Below are 13,363 nucleotides of genomic sequence, written 5' to 3'. Positions count from 1 at the left end.
AGGGACTTGCTTCGACATCCTTCGTAAACCGATCTTCTAGAACCGACAGGCATTCTTCGTTCAGACAGGCAAACTCTATTGAGAGGCTCAACGGTTGAGTGGAACCTGAGCCTTTTTCGGGTTGGAAATCGTCTCGGAGCCTGATTTTGTACAACAATGATGCCGGCTGTTTCGGGAACACATCCATTATTTCACCCTCCTGTACACTCGTTTGTACATCATATTTGCCAGAGCTCTTCATTTCGCAGCTAAACACGCGAATAGGTATCAGCATTCCAGGACTGATGCTGAACCTGGAAAAAAGCTGCTCATCCTGGAATAAATCCTGGACATTCACACTGACAGGTAAAGTTGATACAACGGAGGATGAGCCGATGTAGACAAATTGCCCCATGGGTGTCTCATATTCAACTTCCACTGAAACTGAGAGTGATGTCTGGGTTCCTTCCATGCTGTACGGCACTCGAAGCGTAGCAGTGGAGGCTCGGGCGAAGGAAGTGAAACATATTCTGCCTCCCTTTATCTCCTCACACAGAGTAAGAGGCCCGTCGATGAGTGAGCTTTCTGAAATGATGAGACGTAGCCCGGCAGTTGCTGGCCGCAACCGTAAACAGCCGGTCGAAATATTGTTCCAGCCAGAACTCAACTCGATATCCAGGCTTCGATGCCCAATCAAGTTGATAGCTCTCGACTGAGAAACTTTTCCGATAAACGCGTTGACAGCGGGGAAACAGACCACATATGGGCGTTCTGCCTCGGAAGTAAGCGACTTGCTTGACGTGTCTTGAAGTATATGAGATGCAGCCACTTGATTGTCATAATCATGTGTGAACGTAATATTCCCTGCTCGCATCTCAATCCGGTCAACATAGTACTTTCCATGTACTGTTGTCTACAGTTGTAAAAAACAATAGAGATTAGCATTATACAATATTGTAGAATATCAAATCTTACCGAGGAGTCAAGCAAGATTTTTGTCCACTTCGACTTTACCACAGTCGAGTCGGGATTTTCCAACCACAGCTCGTTGTTTGGTATTTCTAACGCATTAACGAGGCGCATCTTAACATTGTCAATTTTTATCTTTTCCCCAAGAGCGTATCTCAATGACAGCTGTGCCTGGAACCCGTCTCTATCCTGGAAGTGAGAAATGCCGGGTTGGACTTGGATATCTCTGAAAAAATCTTTAATAAGAACCGGAAACGTTTTGGAAAGCGACTGAGAGACTGCAAATAGATCCTCAACGTATCCTTCAACCTTGCAACCTATGCTAGATTGCAATATCAAAGAAGGTTGAATGGTCGAGGAATATATCCCGAGTAGTCTCAGAAGAGCATGAACGAACTCATCTTTGCGGTCCAGCTGCTTTAGGCACTGACTGTATAGCTCTACCATTGTGCCTTCTAACGTCTCCCAACCATTGCTGCGGTAAAAATTGGAGAGCTGGTGAAAGTATGATGCTGCTAAGGCATAGTCACCCGTTTCATACTTCAGCAGTGCAATATCAGCCATCATTATTTCCGCAGACTTGAATCGGTTCGCTGCAACATTATGACGGAATATTTGGTCTGTAATCTGTTCATAAAGGCAGTTAAAGTTCTTTTCTGACTCCATTGATAGAGCCAGACAAGGCGTTTCTACACCCGCTGACGTTGATACCACTGGGGGTCGTCTTTTGTCTATGGGCTCGTCATTCAACGAAACCTCAGTGAAGCCGTTCTTTCCATTGAGCAGCAATGGCATACTATGCCATCTATTTCCCCATCCTCTCCTCCGGCCAAGTGCTCCCAACTGGCATCTAGCGAGGTGATACAAATCAGCCTGGGCCGCGGCTAACTCTATACCGCCGGCTTTTTGCGGTGCGGACATGATGGACCCCAATGGGTTTAAGGCTAAAACGGAATTAGGTCTTGAAGTAGAGGACATCAATGAACTGGTCCGTTTAAGAACTTCTGGCCTTGCTCCCGTGGCGAAGCTGGTAAGAACAGTTGCATCAACTAGGTCCTTGCTCGTCCTTAGGGAAACTTTGGGAATCTCAAGGCTCTTAGTAGACGTTTGAATAAGGACTTGGGAAACGGCTGCGTAGGCCCAGGATGAAACGATATTTGTGATAATGTTCTCCTTCCTGGAGGGATCCGGAGCTTGTTTTAACTGAGCCAGTCCAGTTTCGACATCTTTCCGCAACGTTCGGCAAGCAAGGGTAATAAACTCGCTAGCTCTCTCACAGATCTCGGCGAGAAGTGTCAAGTTATGCTTCTCCGCACTTTTTTGGGAGCTACTTTGACGATTTGATGGGGGTGACCGCGCAGCTTTGAGGAGGAGTAGTAGCTGCCTCGAAAAGATATAGACACGAAAATCAAAGACAGATATGTTATTTGCAAGAATCATATCTCTGTATGGTTTCTGTTGGGGCTGAAGTGGAAAAATATCTTGATCCAGTGCAATGGGGTTTGAGAAAAGCTCATCACGGTCACCATCATTGTCGTCCTCATCTTCATCCTCATCCTCTGATGAACTGGATCCTTCTTCCTTTTCCGACGACTCTGCAGCCAGAGCAGCCTCAGCTTTTGATTTGAGGTCTTTGCTGTAATTTAGAAATGTGCCTCCGTGCTGGTCTCCCGTGCCCGAGATTTGATCTCGCAGTGCCGAATCCAGTCCGACAGCAAGCTCATCATATCCTATAAGAGCATCCTCGAAAAGCCCAACATTTTCAAGGCCAAGAGAAAGACCCTCTTTTAGTATAAAGAAAGTGCAGAAGTTCCAGCCCGGCAGGCTTCTCTGTGAGTCCTTCTCACGGATATCAGCCTCATATTGACCCACGCGCAAATCAAAAGATGTGAGAATAAAATATTTCAGCTTCGCGACAAGCTCATCCAATTGCGCCGTTAATTCAGGCTGTTTCTTATCCGCATCCGCTTTTGGAATCCTCAGCTGCGCAACACGGTCAACTGCGGTTTTTGAGGATCCGTTGAAATCGGCCTTTACTTTCTCAAGGACCGAAGTCGAGCCTCTCCCAGGCCATTTTGATGGTGTGGCCTTCTCTGTCACTTCAGGGCTAGGTGCAGTCGATGGTATGACGTGAAGAATTAACCATTCGAACGCATCGTGGTTATCAGGTCCAGTTGGCGCAGCGGATGTCCTAGTTTTTATCCATTCTCGTAACGTCTTTCTAGAGGTCGTCTTATACGTCTCGTTATCATCACATCGTAACAAATATATCTTTAAATATGGTGTCTGTAATAGTCCAGGTATCTGGTGTCTTCTCTGCGATACCGCTCCGCTTGCGCCATCGCTGAGTCGCTTCTGGTCATCTGCTACCGTGTGGGCGGGTTTGAAATCGATTTGCAGGGAGTCAATCGAGCGGACTGGCCGAGTCGAAGACTTCCAGTGGAGGTTTCGGAGGGGAAGGACTTGGGATAGGAGCGGCTTGACTTGAGGAAACAGGCCGAATGGGTCGGTATACTCGACTGCAAGGATAAGGAGTAAGTTATCAGGCTTCCGCATAGAGCTTCAGTACTATTGCATACCGGTTACATTATTCGAATTTAAGTGAGGGGTGGCGTCCATGACGACCAGAGCTTCACCAGTAACAGGAGTAGCATATTATTCTGCACTCATCAAGCGTCCAGCTCAGCGTTGTGAGGGCGGCTTTGGGCGTTTTGCGCTGGCGAGGTCAAGTTTAGCCAAACGGTGGATAGAGGGCCATGTCTTGGCGTTGCTTTTAACTCAACCTCCAGCCTTTTTTTGCAAACTACCTAAGGGAAATTCAGGGATTCAACATTCATCATGATAAGATGTCAATATTCTATTAAAAATGTACTCTGTAGCTACCCTAACAAATGTGAGACTTCAGAAGAAGAAAACTAGCGGGAAAATAACCGCCCCAATTTCCACAAGGAACAAATGTACAATCGGAGACTGGAGTCTGTCTCAACTCGCAGACCCCTGACAGCAAAACAAAACCCAGGTCGCCCTCCTGAAATACAAACACATGAAGTCAAGCGCTCAAACGAAATAAACGGCAAAAGAACAAAGGCACGCTACAGAGTGATTCTGCACTAAGTAGCTAGAAGATTCCGGTTTGGGACCGGCGGGTTGACATGAGACATTACGAGCTCATATCCGTAAGAAACAGCTTGCCAGATATCAGGAATGAGGTTTTTCAGCATCGCCGCAACAATAATTATCAGGAGAGGAATCTAAAAAGACAGAGATTAGTTATGTTACGAGGAGGAATCTAAAGCAATGTTTTAAATAACTTACCCAAATAACAAAGAGATTACGGTCACTGCGGAATCTCTTCATCTTTTGTGCGTGTGCCTTTCTGAGCTGATCCTGGTGTACTTTCGAGATATTCCTGTCGCCTATAGTCATGTCACCAAATTCCTCCTTAGAGGACGAAGCATGAGAACGTGATGAGGCTTCTGCTTCCGCAAAGTGTTGGTCTGCCGCGGCATCTAGAGCAGCTTCGACCATGGAAGACTTCTTGTCAGCGTAGCCAGAGTCGGTTTCATGAGGGTATAGCTCCTCGTAAGCCGGTGGTGAGGAGTTGCCAGTTAACCTGCCCCAGCCGTCCTTCATAATATTCGTAGACCAGGCCGATGTTGGCCTGTGTGGAACAAGGGAGCTGATACGTTGGATCATTGGGTGAGTTTGGTAGTCTGGAAGAGTTGGAATCTGGGGGAGGGTCGGTATCTGAGGGAGCGTAGGCATTTGAGGTAGTGTAGGCAATGCCGGGAGGTTTGGTAGATTAGGAAGGTTAGGAAGGTTGGGGAATGCTCGGTTGACGTTTTGTTGGAACTGGTGAATTTGAGCTGCCAGCTGGTCTCGCCAAGCAACCAATGCCACGGGGGGTGACGGGTTGCGTGCCATGCCAGCGACAACATCAGCCTCGGGAGAAGCGAGGGTAGATGATTGAGAAACGCTAGTTTTCCGAGGAATGGAGAAATATTGTTTCTTCTCCTTGCGGGATTCTGATTTGGTGCGTTTAGGCTGTGCATACAGTAACTCTGGCACATCTGACGTTCGTCCACTGTCTGAATCATCGGTGGAATCTTCTTCAGTGTCAGGTGCATCGCTGGAGGACGTTGGCTCCCAGAATCCGTCGAGAGAAGCAGAGCTTGGTCTGCGGCGCAAGGGGGAAGTTGATCCCACGCTTCTTGAGCGGTAGTGATTGGTAGAAGCAATTACAGCACGGTGTGTTTCCAGAGTGGTTGCAAGGTCAGCAGGAGTGAAGCCGCGCAGATTAGGCGCTGTGATATTGGCACCGGCAAGCCGAAGGCGATGGACAATATGCGTATGTCCACTGAGAGCGGCCAAATGAAGCGGGGTGTTATGATTCTTGTCCTGGACATCAGGGTTAGCTCCTCGGGCAAGCAAGCCCGCCACGAACCTAGTCAACCCTAATGAAGCAGCAAGGTGGAGGAGAGTCTGTCCAGATGGTGAGCGAGAGTTATATTTTGTAGAGCCGGGATTGCCATCCAAGTCCATGAACTCAAGATACACCAGCATCTTTGCGTCGGTGTCCGTGATGTTCGCGCTTTGGTTGTTGCCCGGAGCTTGTCTTTGCTGGCCTCCAGAACCGCCATCAGCCTGGAAATTATTTTGAAGATTCCACAAACTATTTCCGTTGCCCCCCATGATTTGCTGTGCAGTTTGATAGGCATCAGCAGGGTTACTAAGCTTCTGACCCAGTATCCCAAGCGCAATCCTATACATTTGCAGCTCGCGGTCATCCACATAACGGAAGAAGATTTGTGGTTTCGGGATTATGGGCTGTCCTGGCTGCTGCTGTCCCAATCGAGGATGCTCATGCTTAAAGACAACTGGGACTGTGCCCGGCTTCACCGAAGGCGGAGTAAGACAGTTCAGACATTTCTCACCCCAGAAAGTAGTAGTGGTAGCTAAGGTATCACCGAAAACAACCTCCATACCTGGGTAGAAGCCACTACCGAGGAGAGTCACCTCACTTCCACCGGTAGTTGAGCCCTCTGCTGGGACAAGTTTATGAATCATTGAGGGTACTCGTGGCGGAGGAAGTCCCGTCGGCACGTTCCAAGAATGGTTTTGAGTATCTGTACTGGATAATCCTGCAACTTGGTCCTGAGACCTAGTGCGAGGGGAACCGGGGCGGCTTGGGTGAGTGGAATTCGGTGCAGATACCAAGGACGATTGTCCCATGTTGTCTATTGGGTTAGCGGTCTCGAGTGGACTAAAGAACATCCCATCATTATTGTTTGGTGTGGGCGGCCCATTGATGAATTGTGGGTTGAGCATCGCAGGTGTGACATAGGCCTTATCTGAGTTTCCATTGGCAGATGAAAGACTTGAAGGCAAGGGAGAGTTGCTAGCAGATGGGGACGTTCTCTGGGTCTCGATTCGTGACATGGTCAATCCCGAAGGAACTTTCCCAGATCCGCTCTGCTTCCGTCGCTTCGCCAGAGGCCCAGTACCGTCAGAAGGAGAGGCTTGGCGAGAGAGGTTCCGGGGGGTAGTGATAGGAGCAGTTGCAGTTGTATTATTATTATTCTGAGACTGATTCGAGGAAACGGGGGTTAATGGGTATTGTCGATTTCGGAGTGCTTGCAGATCGTTGGCGGAAGGAGACATTTTATAGGGCACCGAATGCACGAAAGGCTTCGACAGATCAATCCCGGGGTTCCCAGGGAACATTGCCGCAGGTGGGAACTGGGGGTCCGTTACTGTAGAACTGGGAGCTGCGGCATAGTTTGCTGGCGCATGTGTCTTATGGTCATCGGTGATCATGATGGAATTGGTAATTGCTTGAGCAATTGGGTTGTCCAAGTAGTCAAAGATGGTAAAAAGGACCCTAAGTCTCCATTTAGTATGTTGCGATATAATAAGACAAAAACAAGGCTGTTATGCAATAACTTACTGGAAGCCCACTTTCTCGTTCTGATGTCTGCAATAGCACGCAATTCTCATTGGCAACTCTACTTGCATTGCACCAAGGGGCGCAATGGGCAGAGAAGGATCACAGTTTGTCGAGTTAGGGGTTCTAGGAGGATCTGTCCAGTCCTTGATCTCTGTGGTGTTGAACACAATAACCCGTTTATCCTCGTCTCTCTGGAACAATTCGTCTTCTTCCGGCTTCCGCTGTTTTTTCCGCGACGCACGCTTTCTCTCTCTTTGGATGCAGCCAGCACAGATTTTGACTTCCGCCCCTCCCAGTGGAAGGTCTTCGTCGCCCTGGCTTTCCTCCGAGTCCTTGGCAGACTTTGAACTGACATCTTCACCCCGGGCTTTTGCAAAGGCTCTCTCCCGCTTTTTCTTGTCCTGAATGGCACTTGTGCATAGTACACTGGCGCGGAGTTCTAGGATATCTGGAGACCGTTTGATATCAGGCTTGGCGAGGAACTTTGGCTTGGAGATGGCGTGGCTTGGAAGACGCAGTTTCTTAACTCCAGGCGGCATCGGGTAGAGAGTTAACTTGATGGGGATTTGCGTTTCGACGCGAGACTTGAGCGAAGTGGGATGGACAATCAGGCGGGGGCGAATATAGTTCTCCATGCTGATGTTTGGGTGGAACACAGCTGGATTGCGGTCATTCAGAGGAAAAACCACCCCGGGAGTGTACTTTAGCGATTCGAAGGCCTGGCGCGGTGACCTGAACGTAGAGGTCGGAGATAATGTCGCTGAAAGCGGCGAGCCGCTGTTCATACCGATCCCACCAAAAGCGTCTTTTAGAGCTGACTGCGAGCCTCGACTATCCCAAAGCCCCTGTCCGGTGTAAAGCGGTGTAGAGTCACCAGGACTTTGGAACACAAACGGGTTTACGACAGCTGACTGCTACAGAGAAGAGTTAGTATCTTTGTTGGAGGAAATAATGATATCTTCGGCGATACATGTAAATAAATTGATGGAATGGGAGAGTACTGACTTGTTGCGATGAGCCTGCATCACTGGAGGATCCGGTAAAGGTGGAGGAAGAAGGTGTGCGGAACGATTGTTTGAAAACGGTTGGTTTGCTCTTTTCGGTATTGAGCTCCATCTTGAGTGGACTGGGACTGCTGGCAGCGCTATCAAAGTCAAAGGCTGAGGCCATCGCTTTGTTGCTCGACTCAACATCATGCTCCATGGAGTCATCCCTGGCCAAAAGGCCGCCGCTCTCCTGACCAAGAAAGGCACTTTCGTCGCCCAGGGAGAGCTGATCTGCGTTTGGCCAGCCAGGAATATATCGTTCAGTTGCGGTGCTGTCTGGACTGAAGAGTCCGGAGTGGTTGGAGGCCAGCGAGGCATTCCGCAGATGGCCAGTAGGCGAATCCATCGAGGAACTGTGGCTAGAATCTTCTGGAGAGTCTGATCGAGTGTCCGACGGGGTTGAGCCCGCTGGTGGAACGTCATTCTGAGACTTGTTTGGCATTTCGGAAGGGGACAAGCACGACATGGCGTCGGAAAGCTGGGGAGCACTGGACGGCCGGAAGAACATGTCTTCAAAGTCCCGGCTGAGGCTGGGAGTCGAGGCATTGAGCACCGAAGGGTCGAAGCACAGAGTGTCTCTGTCGTCCATGATATTGTCCATATCTCCGTCCATGATGATGGGCTCCATCTCTCCGACCCTTGGCTGGATCGATCGCGACCAGACTTCCGTTTAAAAGAGAAGAAAAAGAGAGAGAGAGAGAAACGGTACTTTTGACTCAAAAGGCAAAATAAACAAGCGATGGGAGTACTCCGTACACCCTTTTTCTCGTCGCGTATGCTCTCTCCCTGGAACAGAACAGTTGTGGGAGGTCGACTCTGTCGTCTCGTCTCGTCTCGCCTCAGGGGGCGCTGCTCTCACGACAATGCGGGTGCCTGGAACTAGCTGGCCGAGCACGCTGAGCAAACGGGGGATGCGCCTGTTAACACGGGCCGGGTCAGGCAGCTCGGACGGGCAGCGGGTGGACGAGAGGCCCCCTCGGTGGGAGCAGGCAGGAGACAGGCGACGGGGAGAGGCTTTCAGAGGCACAGGCAGCGTCGGTCGGGAAGGTCTCGTGCGGACGAAGGTCGAAATCCAGGGATGGCCGTCGACTTTTCAGCGTCCACGCCTTTTGTGTCGGTGAGGTTCGTCTTTCCCCAGCCCGCAGCGAGCGGCAAGCCACAACGTCAGCTTGGCGCGCTTCTCGCCAGCCAAAACCCTCCCAGCGCAGACCGAGACTGAGAGCGCACACGGCGAGGATTCAGCAGCAGTGGGATCCCTTGCAACAGCCGACTCTGCGCCGTTCGAGCTGCTCGTTGAAGCGTCGCCTTCGGACGGGATTTTCCTTCTCGTTTGTTGTTTCTTTCTTTGCTTGCGTTTCTTTTCAACGACAAAAAAAAAAAAAAGAGCAAAAAGACGAAACGCTGGCTGGTGAAGGCGCTAAGCCTGTTTGGGACATGCCGCAGGAGCGACTTTTTGGGTCTTTTTGTTAGGGATCAAAGACGAACAGACAAGATGATAGGCAGCGAGGTGGAGATGACGGGGATGGAGTTATATCTGGAGGCCGGCGACCTGGCTAGCTACTTAGAAGCGTGTGGTGCGAAGCTACAGCGAGCAGCCTTCGAGGGAATAGCGGCTTCGGCCCGGCTGAGGGAGAGGGGCCTTCCTGGGGACTCAAGACAGATACCTTCATATTAAACCAGGAGCAGCCAGACGATGGCGATGGTGAAGACGACGGCCGGGTGCAGCTACGTTTAGGGAGGAGGGAGGATGGCCCAGTTTCCCTGGCTCCCTCTGCTCAGCCTGATCAACGGGGGTTGCTTCGTTATACCCCCTATTACATTCCCTCTATACCGCGTGTCTTATGGGCTCCCTGGATAAATAGAGAAACAGAGACAGCCACTCAGCATTGCCTGGCCCATGGAGCTACCTACGGGTCCTAAGAATAGGCGTTCGAGCGTTGTCTAGGCTGGCCAGCCTGCTCAGCTACCGGAGGTCGGTGCTGGTATTCCCCCGGACGCCTACGGAGCCTACCGATGGAATAATAATAAGTTACCTGCCTGCATCTAAAGTCTGGCAGGACGTCTGCAGACTGTGCATGTGTCTGCATTATTGTCTGCATTGTCTACAACAATGGCGAGCGTGCGTGGGAACCGTTCAAATAACGGGCAGCAAACAACACCAATATACCGATTTCAATATAGAAAAGCGATATCTACACCTCGGATGCCACACAGGGTTCTCTTCTGCTCCTTCATGTCTCCCTTCCTCTGATCAGGAGCCGGGACCAGACACGAATAGATGAACGAGATGTAAAACAGTCCGACGCTACGGAGTACAGTTTTGTTTAGTTAGTTGCTAGCCTGCGATTGGAGGATCATTCGCTTGTCACCTAGCACGCTGTTTACGGGGTGATAGTCGACGGTCCTTCAGCTCAAAAAGATGACGGTCATCGTCGTTATTTCTTGGTTATTATTGAATATTATTTACTCTTGTCTTACCCGTGGGACAAGGCGATCTATTAATAAATTTTACACGTGGTTACATGGGTCCTGCAGGGCTCGGGTTTGGCTCTATCCCTGTCGCTTCTTCACATGTGGAGGACGGGTATGCCCCATATACTTGATGATTATATGTCATTTTACTCAAAGCATATAACTTATGGATATGGGGTAAGAAAATTATATGAACTTATACCTGGAGAAGGTCTACTAGAAATGCTCTCTATCCCTCGACTCAGGACGATTTTTTGACGCAGAAATCAAGGAGATGCCTGTATGAATACTCAGAGTATTGATATTAGGTAGTATATAGGTAGAAACCCGCACAGTCATGACCAATGCTTCTGTCCATACCGAACAAGCTCAGTCATAAGTTTGCCGCCAGCAGATACATCGTGGTAAGGGTCAGACAAGTTTGCCATGAAGCAGCCGCCTGGCTGCTCACTGCAGCTTCGCTCACCACCACTGCAGATACCAACGATCGTAGGATGGCCATCGATGTACTCCCACATGGGGCCCCCAGACCACCCGGCAGACGCAAACACCTTAGACTCGAGCTCGACACCAATCTCTCCATGAGGATCAACGCCGTCCAAGGTTAAGTTAGTGACCAGCATCTGCGTCATGCCCTTGAACGGCTCTGTCGGGTATCCAGAGCTCAACCACGGCCCCTTGACATACGCCTGCGTATCCTTCCACCAGGCAGTCCCCATCCATCCCACTCGTTCGCCCAGAGGCTCACACAACCTGCATATCACATAGTCTAAACCCGTAACATTGAGCGTGTTCTTTACCCCGCGGCACTGCGAGACATACGAGCTTCCAAAAGGCTCCGCTTGTTTCCTCCCATGCCCAAATCCAGGCACAAACCGCATCCACCTTCTGACTCCATAGTTCCACGGGAAACAGTGGCTTGCAGTGAGGAGCAGGTTCTTTCCAACAAGAGTTCCCGTACACCATCCGCCTTTGTCCCCCCTGAAACGCCGAAAGAATATCCTCCCTATCGTCGACCATGGATACCCTATCGTGGCAGTGACCCGGAACTGGTCGAACGGTGACCCTTCTATGGACACTGGGGCGATATCAGTGCCGTAACTCCTGATATCAAAGTGGTAGGGCGTGGTGGTGTTGCTTTCGTTGCTCACGTTGGGGTTGAAGCCCGGTGTGCTGCCATATTCGCCCTTCTCTTGAGTCCCTTCAAACTCCCACGTTGCATCGCTTGGGTTCAGATTCCAATTTTCATCCACCGTCAGTCCCTCCGCCTGGAGGTCTGGAAATGCCTTTCCACAGAGCCCTCTGCCTTTAGGCTCCAGAGGAATCACCGCTGTAACGAGGGAGTCTCGGAGCAAGAATAATGTAACGAGTGGCCATATAAAGTGCATGGTAATGAAATAGAAGAAGGTCGAAAGAAGTGAGTGTACACATGGGATGGGAAAGCTATTCTGCCGTACCTCTTGCGCTGTTCTCCTCGGTATGGCATATAACTATACGATCTATAGGACCTGACATGGACAAGGACACAAACAACGCCTGCTTGCTTTGGTCTGGATAGTCAACGGAAGTTCAGCAAACGCAGGAATGGCTGGATGCTGCCTTCCTTAGCCCAAGAGATATACGTGTAGTGAAATGTAAGGGGAGGGGCCTTCTCTCTTTCCCTCATAGCTTGATATCCAGCCCCCACGACAGGCAGAGGAAGTATTAGCGGCTTCAAGGCGGCTGCCAGTCTCATTCTTGGGTATAAAATCAACGTCATCTATGGTGACAGTCGGGTATCTGCTATATCTCAGGCATCAGAGGTGATTTGGACATGTCAGGTTCAACATCTCGAAGCTGCCAAAAGGTCATCAGTATATTGTATATCAATATATCGCCAGTTGCCAATTCTTCAGTTCAAGCACCTTGATTAACCCCTTGACCCAGAGTTTTTGTTGACTGGGTCTACCAAAAAGTGTCGCGTGTCTACATATAACGGCCAATAGCATCTTGGATATCAGTGTCGAATTCCACTCTGGCCTGTAAAAACGTAAAAACGGTCACCTAGAAGTTGACTGCAGGATGAACTACCCATTCTACCGCTCAGGTATAGTCATTAATTGTGTTTCCACTGTCTAGGTAGGTAAATGGAAGATTGATAGACAGCTTGGTTCTAAACTTATCTTCCCTAGCAAAACTCGAATCAAAGCCTTATGGCAGATGCTAAGTGCAGGTTCCTAGGAAGATTAAGGGGATGGCCTTGACATCGCTGTCATTACCAGGGTAGATTCGCCCATCTCTTGCTCTATAACTAACTAATGGCTAGATGTTGTATGGTAGCTTGGCTCGCCGGCTAGTTTAGTGTGCCTAAAAGCTTGAGCTTGAAGTTACTCATATTTATTTATTTCAAATTGAACCAACCCCGCAGGCAGCCTCAGTAACAACATCTTCATTTCATTTTTGGAGGCCTATTCTTTTTCTTGCATTCTTACTTACTGTTTTAATGCTTTCTTTACCTACTATATCGCTATATTACCGAGTTCAAGCGTAGCTGTCAAAAATGTTCAAGAAAAAGCCATCGGTTCGACCCCCCACACACCTATCTATGACCCATCAAGGCAGCAGTGCTAACATATTCATGGCAGATCAAACCACTTGCACCTCTTCGTTCCTCTGATCGGAGGAAGATTGCAAACAAGATCATCCAGGAATACGGCATCTCAGTCCCAGAGGCACCAGCAGCTCAGCCTGAAGCTGACGAGACATCAGCCCAGCCCGCCACAACCGCCTCTAGCCTCTCATCTATTCGAAACTCGCTTCTGCCAGAGAACACTCTAGCAGGACGCTTTTCGACCACTGTGGGACCAGACTTACAACTTGTTCATGGTACTTTATACGTTGGAACGCACCCAGACGGTGAAGAACGAGTATTATGGATCAGGCTTGAGCAAGGACCAGGAACAGATGGAAG

General features: G+C 49.7%; 3 protein-coding genes across 3 annotated transcripts; all 3 read right to left on the bottom strand.

Annotated features, from left to right (window-relative positions):
- Positions 1-672: 672 nt before the first annotated feature.
- TERG_12574 (uncharacterized protein) lies at positions 673-3,504 on the bottom strand (the record flags this gene model as incomplete). The annotated part of the gene is made up of 1 exon (XM_047751518.1): positions 673-3,504. The coding sequence occupies one exon, from the start codon at positions 3,502-3,504 to the stop codon at positions 673-675; it is 2,832 nt and encodes a 943-aa protein (XP_047607306.1).
- A 714-nt stretch (positions 3,505-4,218) lies between these two features.
- Positions 4,219-8,596, bottom strand: TERG_07650 (uncharacterized protein; the record flags this gene model as incomplete). Its single annotated transcript, XM_003231985.2, has 3 exons — positions 7,901-8,596; positions 6,896-7,809; positions 4,219-6,829 (listed from the first exon to the last, which is right to left on the bottom strand). Exons 1-3 carry the CDS (start codon positions 8,567-8,569, stop codon positions 4,219-4,221), a joined length of 4,194 nt encoding a protein of 1,397 aa, XP_003232033.2. The 5' UTR covers positions 8,570-8,596.
- Positions 8,597-10,489: 1,893 nt separating this feature from the next.
- TERG_07647 (uncharacterized protein) lies at positions 10,490-11,801 on the bottom strand (the record flags this gene model as incomplete). The annotated part of the gene is made up of 1 exon (XM_003231984.2): positions 10,490-11,801. The coding sequence occupies one exon, from the start codon at positions 11,799-11,801 to the stop codon at positions 10,749-10,751; it is 1,053 nt and encodes a 350-aa protein (XP_003232032.1). The 3' UTR covers positions 10,490-10,748.
- Between the last annotated feature and the right edge of the window lie 1,562 nt (positions 11,802-13,363).

This window comes from Trichophyton rubrum (genome assembly GCF_000151425.1).
Source record: "Trichophyton rubrum CBS 118892 genomic scaffold supercont2.10, whole genome shotgun sequence".
In the NCBI taxonomy this organism is placed as follows: Eukaryota; Fungi; Ascomycota; class Eurotiomycetes; order Onygenales; family Arthrodermataceae; genus Trichophyton; species Trichophyton rubrum.
Note: the sequence above shows the minus strand (reverse complement) of the source record. Positions and strands in the feature narration are given on the sequence as shown.